Source organism: Carettochelys insculpta, chromosome 3 (genome assembly GCF_033958435.1).
Source record: "Carettochelys insculpta isolate YL-2023 chromosome 3, ASM3395843v1, whole genome shotgun sequence".
Taxonomy (NCBI): domain Eukaryota; kingdom Metazoa; phylum Chordata; order Testudines; family Carettochelyidae; genus Carettochelys; species Carettochelys insculpta.
This window is the reverse complement of record NC_134139.1, coordinates 172,952,684-172,966,244: the sequence shown is the minus strand read 5'-3', so window position 1 is coordinate 172,966,244 and position 13,561 is coordinate 172,952,684. Positions and strand designations below refer to the sequence as shown.

The 13,561-nt window shown below is 43.8% G+C and overlaps 1 protein-coding gene across 9 annotated transcripts in view; it reads left to right on the top strand.

The window, feature by feature from the left end:
- Window positions 1–13,561, top strand: part of PXDN (peroxidasin) — a 137,195-nt gene that overhangs the window by 87,304 nt on the left and 36,330 nt on the right. For 8 of the 9 annotated variants that reach the window (XR_012645112.1, XR_012645113.1, XR_012645114.1 and 5 more), the window contains 4 exons: window positions 2,332–2,440; window positions 3,008–3,165; window positions 6,599–8,102; window positions 8,945–9,079. Coding sequence is in view for 5 of the 9 variants with exons in the window: in XM_074991211.1 (XP_074847312.1) it covers window positions 2,332–2,440; window positions 3,008–3,165; window positions 6,599–8,102; window positions 8,945–9,079 (1,906 nt within the window). In the remaining 4 variants the exon portion in view is untranslated. Of the gene's footprint in view, window positions 1–2,331; window positions 2,441–3,007; window positions 3,166–6,598; window positions 8,103–8,944; window positions 10,431–10,608; window positions 11,532–13,561 lie in introns of those variants that run through there. The other variant, XR_012645115.1, reaches the window with a different exon arrangement.

Genomic DNA, 13,561 nt, shown 5'->3' with positions numbered 1-13,561 from the left:
AATCAGCCCGAATCTCTAACATTCAAGCATTTATCAAAACAAAAAGCAGTCAAGTAGCACTTTAAAGACTAGCAAAATAATTTATTAGGTGAGCTTTCGTGGGACAGACCCACTTCTTCAGACCATAGCCAGACCAGAACAGACTCAAATAAGTCTGTTCTGGTCTGGCTATGGTCTGAAGAAGTGGATCTGTCCCACGAAAGCTCACCTAATAAATTATTTTGCTAGTCTTTAAAGTGCTACTTGACTGCTTTTTGTTTTGATAGTGTATAGACTAGCACGGCTTCCTCTCTGTTACTATTCAAGCATTTAGGTGACTTTATTGCCTAACTTGTTTGATTCATGAGTGTAGTCCAAAAGAATGCTTTGGTCTTCAGGAAGCCACACTTCTTTCCTCTTGAGCTATTTTTTGGCTGTGTCAGAACTTGCAAGTCTCATGCACAAAATGACTTTTGGGAAAGATTTGACAATAAATCCTCTAATATTTTCAAAAGAAGACATTCCCTGGTCAACTGAAAACTAGTTTGTTGCTACAAACAAAGAATTTCTATATGTCTTATTTGTTTTATAGGAAGCCAGTGTAAGAACAAATTACTTATTAAAAATATAAATAAAAGTAATCGGCTAGTGGAGAGTCTACCAAAATAATTTGCAACACTTTCATGATCTTATATCAAATACATCTACTTTCTTCCTGGGAGTAACTGCAATCTTTTTCTTTTCATCCCATCTGTGCCCAATTTTCTGTCATTTGTAGGAGCTCACAAGTAAGCTTCTTTCTAATTAGCTCCCTTCAGCTTAAAGCTCTGCTTTTGGCAGCTAAATTAACTGATTGGGACCACCTGGTTTAACACATTTCTTGCAGTGCTGCTGGGGGGAGGGCTGCACATCCAAGTCACTGGTCCCAAAAATTATTTTTCCAAGAGCGTTTCTCACTACTCAGAAAGACCACTGTACTGGAGCTGTAATAGAACCAGATGCTGAGCTTCCAATTACATAAAAGTAGTGAAACCTGTGCTGGGAGTTTATAAAAGCATATTGGGCATAAATATTACAGTAAAGCGAACCTTTCTTGTCAAACTAACAAGAGCAAGGATGTTCAGAGTTAAAACTGGCTTATTGGCTGTGGTCTCCGATTAATAGTGCTGTTACTTGATTAATAAAATACTTTTCAGTTGTATAGCACCTTCCTCTGAAGATCTCAAAGCTCTTTGCAAACATTAAGTCTCACAGCAATCCTGTGAGGTAGGTAATTATAAAGGGGATTAGGTACTCACAGAAAATGTGCCTCTGCTCCCCCTCCCTCCCTTCGCTGTATCTTTACCAACCTAAAGTCTTTGGGGGGACTCTTTTCACTATTGCCATGGGATCTGGTGGCCGCTGACACATGGCCAGAGACGGGCACTTAGGGATAGATTATATCTACCAGCTGCACTTCAACAGCAGCAGCTGATGACCAAATATTTCATAAAAAGGCAGTCTCATTGACCCAGGAGATTTCGCATTGCTAATGTTAGCAAGGTTTGTATGTGAGCTATGTATTTGTGATTGTGGGCTTACTTTTCAGAGGCTAGATAATACTGAAAATAAAACAAAGGTCTAAAGCCCCCCAGTTGGTCTCTCTTGCTTCTTAGAGAGACCCCCCAAGACGATAACTATGAATGAATTCCCATAGCTACTTGAGAATTTCTAACAGCATTTTTTGAAAAGACTCTTAAACTTCTGTTATTCAGCAGTACATTCTAAAACTAAAATGAAGCCTATAAATATGGGTCATTTGAATGTAGTGTTTCATGTTACCCACTAAAACCCATATGCTTGGGGATGAATCCAGTCATAGCCATATATGGCTAGTGGCTACTGGTTGGACACCACTTAATGAATACTGGGTAAGTTTTTGGTTGCAAATACTTTTAAGCTGCTTATATGCTCTACCACAAGTGGAAGCTGAGCTGTAATGTTGACTACACCTTTTTTGCTTTTGTCATGGTTGTGTAACAGTTGTAAGAATACTTAACAGCTACTTAAATTACCTTATTTGTTTTTTACACACAGTTTTATTTTTACATCAGCTTCATTTTAACTGAATGTTTATTTATAGCTCACATTTAAAAACAAATCAAAATTCAGTTCTGCAGTGATGCAAATGTGTTTCAACTGAATTAACAAATGATTAGTAAAATTATGAATTTTGAAGGACTAAAACTTAGGGAAATGTGGTTTGCTTTGTGAAACTGAAGTGGTGTAATGTCTATACATTGCTTTATATGAGTAACTCTTTCTTTTGCATGTGATGATTTTTATAATAATATGCAACTTACATTTTTCTAGTTCCTAATGTCAGTCGAAATGGAGATCCGTTTGTAGCGACATCAATTGTGGAAGCAATAGCAACTGTTGACAGAGCTATAAATTCAACACGTACACATTTGTTTGACAGGTATTATGTACTTAGGTTTTTTTTTATGATGAAGTCAAAAGTAATTTGTATATCTTGACGGAAGTGCTGCAATCAGTAAACCTATTTAACTACAGTATTATTACACATCTGAAAGAGGAGACAATGTAACGGTTTTATATAACAACCTTTAACATTTGGTTAATTTTTGGAATTCTAGAAATTTAGCAAGGAAGAGCCATGTTTTTACATGAAGCCTACACTAAAACAAAAATTCAGTTAAAAAGCCTTGAACAGTTATGTCAGTTATTTTGGGAACCAGCGTGTTTTAAAAATGTTTGATTTTGTTCAGAAGACTACTGGTATTTTAATGTTGGATCCAATACATTTTCATACAAATTTAAAGTATTTGAATGTTTATTTTTTTTCAGTTAACCTGTACTAAATGCCAATATTTATTTTTATTCATTTTGCGTTCCATTTTGGGATGAGTAACAAAGGTACAGTCAATCACGTCTAGCGATATCTTAAGTCAAAGAAACTTTTAAAAACATTTGTAGTCTTATAGCACTTGTGTATACACTTACTATTTTTTCAATTATCTGTTAGTCGCCCTCGTTCTCCAAATGACTTGCTAGCTTTGTTTCGATACCCAAGAGATCCTTACACTGTAGAGCAAGCGAGAGCTGGAGAAATATTTGAAAGGACATTACAACTAATTCAAGATCATGTTCAGGATGGTTTAATGGTTGACCTAAATGGAACAAGTCAGTACCTTTTTCCTTACTTTCTGTTTTGTGTAATGTATACGCCATTGCAATCTGTTCATTATGCTTCAGTGGGTATTAATTTTAAAAGCCTGAGACCCTCATTGTGAAGTTATTACTCATTTTGAAGTCATTGGGGCTGCTTGAGTGTGCAAGAGTTCACCAACATGAATAAAGGATACACTTGGGTCCTTGATTCCCACATTCCTATATTTTGATGTAACTTGTTTTGTCTGGCATGTATTGGTACATTATTTTAGTTCTTCACTATTTGACATAATAAGGGAAGAATGATGCTGTCATATTCTTTCCACAATTAAAACTAATGTAGCTGAAGTACCTGTGGTAGGATGGGTGTAAACCACACATCAACAATCTTTCTGAGGTGGAGTACAGAAATTTGATCTTTAGACCTCTGTGTACTGTCCAAGTGCCAGTGATACTTTTTAAAATCACTAACAGTCCTACTTACAATAGCTTCATTAATAAATAATAAAGATCCAGAGCTTTACCATATATGTTGTAGGTGGTAGCATTAGCTGGTCTTTTGTTAATCCACAGGTGACATGACTTTGAGCAAACTTCCAGCTAACTGGGGAATGAGGAGCAAGGGGTGGAGCTGAGATTCTGCTTTGCGTGCCAATGAAAATTGGCTTGCGTTCCACTCTTGGCATGCCTGCTGGGGGTTGCTAACCCCTTGGTGTAAACAAAAGAGTGAATTTAGTTAATAGTTTCTTAGCAAGATTTAGAATTTTTCAGTATGTATTACTGAAACAGTATTTGTATTGATTAGTTCAATACTAAAGAAAATAGGGTAATCCATGTTTATATCTTATCACGGAGAGGGTATAATGTAACAGCAAAGATTTATGCACTGTTTGTGATCAGATTACAGAACAATGTTTTTGCATTTACTCTACCAGTTTTCCTGAACTAATTATTCCTTGTTCTTAAAGCAGAATAGAGTATCAAACAAAGCTACAAAAGTTTCCTGGGAGACTACTCTCAAACTTCAATGATATTAAGAAATAAAGGTTTTGGGGGTTTTTTTTCCCATAAATAGTTCAATAAGAGTAAAATTTATCATTTCTGCTCACTAACGGCTGAACTCAGAATTCAGAATTACAATGCACAGGCTGAAAATTTAGAGCTAAACACACTCGCAAAGAGAACTGTACGCTAATTGTTCTGCCATGCCTATAAGTTCTTACTGTTGGCAGTTGATATGTAAAGTGCCAGTGCATGAGACTTATGACTAAAGTATTTGGAAATAATGATGGAGTTTTAGGAGAGATGCTGAGACGTGGCGTGTAGCCAAACATTACGGCCAGGCTGGAAATCTCAGGAAAATTTTTACTTATATGTACTACTTTTGATGTTTATAATTGAGAATTTCACTTAGCTTCTGAAAGCTAACGGTGACTCTGAATTAGGCCAGTATGTACACAACCAAAGATTGTAAGCGTTGTGGAATTAAAGTACTCTGGAATTTGTTACTCATAGAGCTGATCAAACAATTTGCAAGGAATAATTTCTCACACAGATTTGACCTCTCTTTTGAGCTCAGAACATCCACAAACGTATCATAATTTCAGTGAGTTTTCTAGTTATTCAGAATCCTTTGATATTTTCTTCAGTATTTTAAGCTATATATTGCAACTATCTGAATCTTTTAGCATTTGTGAAGTTGATAATCACAGAAATTTTTGACTCATTTGTTCAATGGATTAGATTAATGCATCCAAGTCTAACCCTCATTTTTCATGAATACTCATGCATGAAACACTAACGTTTAATTTTATCAACTTTAATGCTATTAAAAACCAATCACTCATGTTCACAATAAGGTCAGGAGCACGGCCAAATTGAATTCATTTCAAAATTGAAGATAATTTTTTGTACCATAGAGATCTGTATACAGTTAACCCAGAGCTGGCTTTTTGTCCCTGTAGAGTCCACAACCATGGGCCCAGGAGTTCAGGGAATTAGAAATGTAAAAAGAATCTGCGTTCATTGAAGCACCCCTCTTCCTAAGTTTCTAACCTTAGTTCTTATATTTGTCTGGCTTGTGTTTTCAAAGCTGGATAATGTAAGCTGCAACCAGTGCTTAAAAGAACAAGTGGATGAGTTCCACTTCTGCAGTAAAAAAACTGTGGGAGCCTCACAACTGCCCATTCGTGATTTTTCGACTAAATAAAGCTATTAAATTTCAGATGTATTTCAAAGAATCATCTTGCTTACACTTCTGAAAGAAAACTTGAGGCCAGGCTTATGTATAGTGATGTCATAATGGACAGGAATGTATTACATTTGGAAGACAGTGATAAAAATGAATTTTTCAGGCCAGCCTGTCCTAAATTGTGGAATTTTGGTTCTGCTGATATAGTTGTTTAATAAATTCTGGTGGAAACCAGGATTACCTCAACATACAATAAATTATTCCAATTGTACACAAGTAAAATGCAAAAGGAAAGAGAAATTCAGAAAATTATAATAAATTAAGACAATTTAGGAATAGATTTAATTGACAGGGAGACTTGATTAAATGATAGGCCTTGGAAGCCTCATTTTAAAGTGATCAAAGATCCACAAAAAAGTGTATTGTTATGTTTCTAGTAGTTACGGGTGAGTCTTCATCATGATATACAGTGTTTCAAAGTTCAGAATAGTCTTGGAATTATTATTTATAAGCAGCTAATTGATACTGCTCCTTGAATATTCCACTCAGATCATAGTAACATTGTTCTTGAGCAGTGGTGGGCAACATACAACCCATGGGCCAGATGTGGTCCATCAGAGTAATCTGATTGCAGGCCATGAGATATTTTTGCTGATTTGGCCATCTGCGGGCACTGCCTCCCACAGCTCTCAGTGGCTCTGCTTCTGCCCAGTGAGAGCTTTGGGAAGCATCGCCTGCAGGAAATGGTGCTGGCCACCACTTCCCACAGCTCTCATTGGCTGGGACAGAGAACTGCAGCCACTGGGAGCTGTGGAATGTGGTGCCTGCTGATGGCCAAATCAGCAAAATGTTTCCAAACCTGCAATCAAATTACTTGGATGGGCCACATATGGGCTGCCAGTTGCCCATCATTGTTCCTGAGTGATTATCATTTAGTTGTGGATACTAGAAAATCTTCAAATGATATTAATTTTTGGCCAGAATTAAGTGCTCATCTCCTACTTATTGGACAGATTTTCAGATTATTCTCAGTGGCAGACGTTTGGTGTGCCTAAGTGAGAAATGCATTTAAAAAAACAACAAGAACAACAACTTTGGATCATTACAGTAAAAATTCAATTTCTTTGAACTGTCTAAGGGTGTATTGAAGTTTTTAAAATCAAAAGCTGATAAAATTATGTCTAGGATATTTGTGAGTTTGTATCCAAAATCTGGTAAGTCTTTAATTTTCCCTATGTTTTGCTTCTGTTTTAGGTTATCACTATAATGATCTTGTATCTCCACAATACTTGAGCCTGATTGCTAATTTATCAGGCTGTACAGCCCATAGACGAGTGAATAACTGCTCAGATATGTGCTTTCACCAGAAATACAGGACACATGATGGAACTTGCAATAACCTGCAGCATCCAATGTGGGGAGCCTCTCTGACAGCCTTTGAACGTTTGTTAAAGTCAGTCTATGAAAATGGATTTAACTTGCCTAGGGGTATTGGACCTAATAGACGCTATAATGGATACACACTGCCCATGCCACGCTTGGTTTCAACATCTCTAATAGGAACTGAAACAATAACCTCTGATGATCAGTTTACTCACATGCTAATGCAGTGGGGTCAGTTCCTTGATCATGACCTTGACTCCACAGTTGCTGCTCTAAGTGAAGCCAGATTTTCTGATGGTCAGCACTGCAGTTCAGTTTGTACAAATGACCCACCATGTTTCTCAATCATGATACCACCAAACGACCCACGAGTTAGAAATGGCGCACGGTGCATGTTTTTTGTACGCTCCAGTCCTGTTTGTGGAAGTGGCATGACATCTCTTCTAATGAATTCTGTTTATCCAAGAGAACAGATTAATCAGTTGACTTCATATATTGATGCATCCAATGTGTATGGCAGTTCAGACCATGAGTCACAAGAAATCAGAGACTTGGCAAGTCAAAGGGGTCTTCTGAGACAGGGCATTGTACAGAGATCTGGCAAGCCTCTTCTTCCATTTGCTACTGGTCCCCCAACCGAATGTATGAGAGACGAAAATGAGAGCCCAATTCCTTGCTTCTTAGCTGGAGATCATCGTGCTAATGAACAACTGGGTCTCACCAGCATGCATACATTGTGGTTTAGAGAACATAACAGAATTGCTACAGAGTTACTCAAACTCAACCCACACTGGGATGGTGACACGATATATCATGAAACACGCAAAATTGTTGGTGCAGAAATGCAACATATAACATACAGCCATTGGCTACCTAAGATCTTTGGAGAGGTAGGCATGAAGATGCTTGGCGAATATAAAGGTTATGATCCCAATATTAATTCTGGCATAACTAATGAGTTTGCAACTGCCGCTTTTAGGTTTGGTCACACACTTATCAATCCCTTACTGTATCGACTGGATGAAAACTTTGAACCTATTCTGCAAGGCCATATACCTCTTCATAAGGCATTCTTCTCTCCCTTTCGGATTGTAAATGAAGGAGGCATTGATCCACTTCTAAGGGGATTGTTTGGTGTTGCTGGTAAGATGCGAGTACCATCACAGTTACTCAATACAGAATTAACAGAGAGACTCTTCTCCATGGCACGTACTGTGGCTTTAGATCTGGCAGCTATGAATATTCAGAGAGGCAGAGATCACGGAATTCCTCCCTACCATGATTTTAGAGTGTACTGTAATCTTTCTTCAGCTTATACTTTTGAAGATCTGAAAAATGAAATTAAGAATCCTGAAATCAGGGAGAAACTTAGCAGGTGAGCTTCAGGTGAAGGTGAAATGTGAAATATTCAGATAAACTGTTATGTCTAACTGCATGTGAAAGTAATAACTATTTAAATGTCTAATTTACTGGAAAGTATTCCTCAGGAAAGGGATAAAGGGAACTTCCTGCCAACTTCAGGAAACATGTTGTGGGTTCAATGTTTCCAAATACTTGTTTAAGCCCTATAATGTCTTTTCTCCACTGCCACTTACACAGATCTGTTTCCTTGAGTCCTAAAGTTGTAGGAGACATGAAGCTGAGCCCTTACAGTGAGCACATGTTCATGTAAACACTAGAAGGAAATGTTTTTATTAATATTAAACATTAAATATGGTTTCATATTGAATATTGAAATTTCATGGTAGTGTTTATATCTTCAGTTTTACGTTCTATGCTTTTGATTAAGTATACAGGTTGAACCTGTCTAGTTTGGAACTTCTTGCCCAGCAATATCCTTAATCCGGCATGATTATAGTTAACTGGATGACTGCTTATCATGGCTGTGGCCAAGTTTCCAACTTTCCTGTTGTCCCATAAAGTTGTTTATAGCCATCAGTTCTGGCTGTCTGTGTTCATGGATGTTATTTAGCTGTAATTTATCCCTAAATGTCTTCTCATAGCCCAATAAGCAATGGAAGAGTTGGTAGTGCTGCTAGACAATGCTGACATTCCAGAGTTCAGAAAATTCTCTTATTCAGCACTAGTCAGATCCCAAGGGTGCCAGATTAGAGAGAATATTAGTGAATAGCTCCATTACCCTTAGGTTTGTCATAATACTGAATATTTTATATATGTATAATTTTAACATAACTATTTGTGCTTCTCTTGTTATAGGCTCTATGGTTCACCTCTGAATATAGATTTATTTCCTGCTCTTATGGTAGAAGATTTAGTTCCTGGTAGCCGACTGGGGCCAACTCTGATGTGTTTATTGAGTACACAATTCAAACGTCTTCGAGATGGAGACAGGTAAAGACAAAATGCCCATGGAATACTGAAGAAATTTTAGAATAAAGAGTTTTTATTTTCTTTTTTAAAATTGCTTAGAGACTTTTTTCAAATGAAAAGAAGCAGAGATTGCCTTTATGATCTGAATATAGAAATGAAAATGGTAAAAAGTTGATTTTATAGTTTGTCAAAGCAACTGAAATAAGACCTATATTTGTTTATTTGTAAGGCCTATTATCTGTTATGTAAAAATAACGTATAAAGCTCCAACAGATGGTACATGTAGCTGACTGAGCAGGAGTCTGAGACCCTGGAATTCCTGAGTTTCCTGTTTCTGACAATATCTGTCTGTCCTTGCGCAAATTACTGCTCAGACTATTTCACTGTAAATTGAAGTATTTTTTCTTCAGAGGTTTTCCATGTGCATTCCATTTGTGTGAGGTTGGATTGTGTTGGCCAACATTTTCCACTGGGGCCTTTCATGCACTCTTACTACCTGTGGCAGCAAGATGAAAATCCTGCAATGTTTACTTCTCTGCCTACTATGCAACTTTACTAATTGTATGTGTGTGTATGGCCATGTCTACACTACTAAATAACTTTGAAGTTGCTTACTTCGAAGTGCAACTTTGAAGCAGAGCATCTACACACAAAAAGCAGTCCTCCCTTACTTCACAGTGGGCTCCCCCCTGCTTTGCAGTAAAGCATCTACACGTAATAGCCCCTACTTCAAAGTAAGGAGCCAGGAAATGATGCAGGAAGGGGAGTCACATGGATGATAAGCCCATCCAGGCTCGCAGCCAGCCAACCCTTTAAAGGGCCCCTCCCAACACCCTCACTTTGCACGTGCTCAAGGCTGCCAGGCTGCACACAGCAGCAAGGCAACATGCTGGGGAGAAGAGCCAGAGACCATGCCTGTTCACATCCTACCCAAGGACAATGTCCTCTCCATCCTTGCCAGCCTGCTGACCATGATGGTTGCCCTGCTGTTCCAGCGGTGCATCCGGGTCGACTGCCTCGGACCCAGCCTCCAGGGCCTGGCAACGGCTCTGCTCCCCTCCGCCAGGCCCTCCCGATCCGGTGCCAGTGGGCTCTCACCACCAGCAGTGAGTGGTGGGACTGGCTGGTGCTGAAGGACGGGGACGACAAGCAGTGTCTGAGGAACTTTCTCATGACCTGCCAGACATTCGAGGACCTCTGCCACTGGCTCACCCCAGTTTTCCAGCACTGGAACACCTGGAAGTGGCCAGCACTCCCCGTGTGGAAGAGGGTGGCCATTGCACTCTGAAGCCTGGCCACCCCTGACAGCCACCGATCTGTTGGCCACCAGTTCGGTGTTCGCAAGGCCACTGTGGGAACGATGCTGATCAAGGTAAGTCTGGCTCTAACCACGCACCCACCCAGGGGTGGGGAGCTCCTGGGCAAGTGAAGGGGGCCCCTGATCAGGAGGGAGCAGTGGGAAGGGGGGCCCTGGCAGAAGGGGTGGGGACAGGGGAATGGGAGGCCTCCTCGTCAGGTGTTCGTGGACGTGTCTTCCTTCCCCACCACAGGTCGTCCGAGCCATGAAAACATTGCTCCTGCAATGCTTCGTCATCCTGGGGACCTGGACGCCACCCTCGCCAGGTTCGCGGACCTGGGCTTCCCCAATTATTTCGGAGCCTTGGGTGGGATGCACATGGCAATCCAGTCTCCAGACCACAGTGGGGGCACCTACATTAACAGGAAGGGGTGCCAGTCGGTGGTATTCCAGGCCCTGGTGGACATGAGGGGCCATTTCTTGGATGTGTGCATGGGGTGACTGGGCAGAGCCCATCATGCCCGGGTTTTCCGGAATTAGTGGCTGGGACGCTGAATACAGGAAGGCAAGTATTCATCATGGGAGCTCCTGCTCAGGGACATCATGAAGCCCCCCTGCATTGTAGCCGACGCCGCATACCCATTGCACCTGGGGCTCATGCAGCCCTATACCAGATGCACCACACCAATCCAGGATACCTTTAACGGTTTCCTCAACCACACCAGGGGCATATTAGAGTGGGTGTTTTGGAGGCTGAAGGGGAGGTTTTGCAGCCTCCTCCCCATGCTGGATGTCAGCCTCCCAAACGTTCCCTTGTTCATTGCCACCTGCTTGCCCTCCACAACCTTGTAGAGGGCTGGTGTGAGCCCTTTATCCAGGACCGGGCCACAGACCTGAGGGCCGGCTATGAACAGCTGCCCTCTGCCCCGTGCCATGAGGCCCAGAGGGATGGGGTCAGTGTCCGGGAAGTCTTGTGCCATGCCTTTACGCAGGGCCTCCCCTGACCCTCCCAGCCACACTCTGCACCACTTGCTCCACCACTCCCGCTCCTTCACGCTCTCCCACCAAACACACCCCGTTCCACTCCCCACCATCACCACTCTCCCACTATTCAACAAGGACTCAGGGTTAGGGTGGGAACAATAAACCTTGCTTTGGAATAAATTTAATTGGGAAACAAACAGAACATTTCATACTATTTACAATGCATGGGGAGGAGTGGTCCACAGAGGGGAGGCAGTGGGGCTGGTTTGGGAGACCAGACAGGGGGGCAGGGCTAGGTGGGCAGACTGAACTGGGAGGAGGGCTAGGTGGGGACACTGAACTGGGAGTGGGGCTGGGATGTGAAAAGGCTCAGTCACACGGGGTATAGGGGGCTGGGAGCGGCAGCTACCCCTACCACCCCGGGTCCAGGGCCCCCTGCAGGGCTGCAACAGGGCTAGGACCATGGGGAAGTAGAGGTGGGAAGGGGGTGCCACAGACTCGGCCTTTGCAGGGTTTGTGGGGGGCACTGGAGCAGTGCCAGGTGCACCTGCCTCGGCCAGGATCCACGGAGCCAACTCACTGTGGGCGGCGAGAGACAGGTCCACCACACAGTGGGTACCTTCAGAGCGTCGGCTGTCAGAGGGATGGATGCAGGTGGGGTTTCTGTGGGTGGGGCAGCTGCAGGCCGGGCTGGCGAGGGGGTAGGAGGTTGGGCGAGGTGGACAGCCAAGGCCTGGGTCATGACGTCCAGGCTACCAGCCAGCCCCACCCACGCACCCCGCTCCATCGCCAGCCAGTCCCAGAATACCCCAGTCATCTCTTGCATGACCTCCCGGTTGGTGGCTGCCTCCTTGTCCCTCCAGCGTCATCTCTATGAGGCCCAGCCACGGCCATGGGGGATGCAGGCTGGGGTGATGGGGCGGCCTCCTGGACCCTCGTGGCTGTGGCCCATTCCAAAGGTCTGTGGCAGCTGCCCAAAGATGGACCTGTGGAGACAGAAGGGGATGGGGGACGGCCCATGAGTGCTAGGTCCCAACTTCAGGGGGGCTGGCGCCCCCACTCCTCTGGCCCCCACCCCGGTCCTGTGCCACCCAATGGCCCATGAGACCTGTGGGATCCCAGGTGCCTGGAGGTTCCCACCTGGCAAGGTTCGGCCCGTGTTCCCTCGCACTCCCCAGGCATGTGGGCTGCAGGGCTGTTCTGGGGGTGGGAGGAGGGCATCCCTGGCCATTGCAACATCCCAATTGCCTCGTATGTACTGGCTGTGACCTCCCAGGGCTTGGGCAAGGCTCAGCTGGATGTCCCAGAGGGGAGAGCAATGACGAGGGTCCCATCACTGGAGCCCTCGTCATCGCCCTTGGTCTCAGTGGGCTGGTCCCCATGCAGGGAGCTGGTGGTACTGAGAGGTGCCCACCTACTCTTTGCTGTCCACAGAGGGGGGACCGGCAGTGTCAATGAGGTGCTGCGGGGCAGCTGCCTCCCTCGGCCCCAGGAGCCTATGCAGCTCCATATAGTGGGGGCAGTGCTGGGTCCTTGCCCCCAACTGGCTGGCAGCATCCCAGCCTTTGACATATGCCTGCTTCAGCTTCTTGACCTTTATCCTGACGTTGCTGCCAGTACAGTCGGAGTGGCCTCAGGTGGCGAGCCTCTGCCAGCCGGTCAAAGGACCCTGCATTTCTCTGGTGGGCACTGGTTTGGCGAAGGACCTTCTCCCCCGCAAAGAGCGAGGAGGTCCTTCATCTCCGTCTCGGAGCAGGAGTGTCCTCTCCTGGCACAGGCCTTGCCTGGGCTCTGTGAGCCCTCTGACTCATTGTCTGGGGTCTGGGGGGTGGAGTGGGGGGCAGGGAGGTCCTGATGTGCTGCCATGGTGACCATGGGGTGTGGAGGCTGGGTGATGCATCAAGCAGGGGCAGTCCAAATGGGAGGTCATGCTGTCCCTGCTTGTGACACAGTCACAGCTTCCTGCCTTGGGTTGCTGGGGACCTGCTTCCTCTTAGGCAGCCAGCAGGGATCATAGAGCCCTGCCTGGGCTGGCCAGAATGTCTCCATCTTCTGGGGGGGGCCGCCTCCTTGGCAGACCCCTTGCTTCGAAGTAGTGAGTGCAGAACATCCACTTAAACTTTGAAGTAGGGCACTAGTCCATTCCTGGGAATGGAGTAGTGACTTCTAAGTTAACTTCCCTTACTTCCAAGTAAGGAAAAGAGTGTGTAGATGCTCTGCAG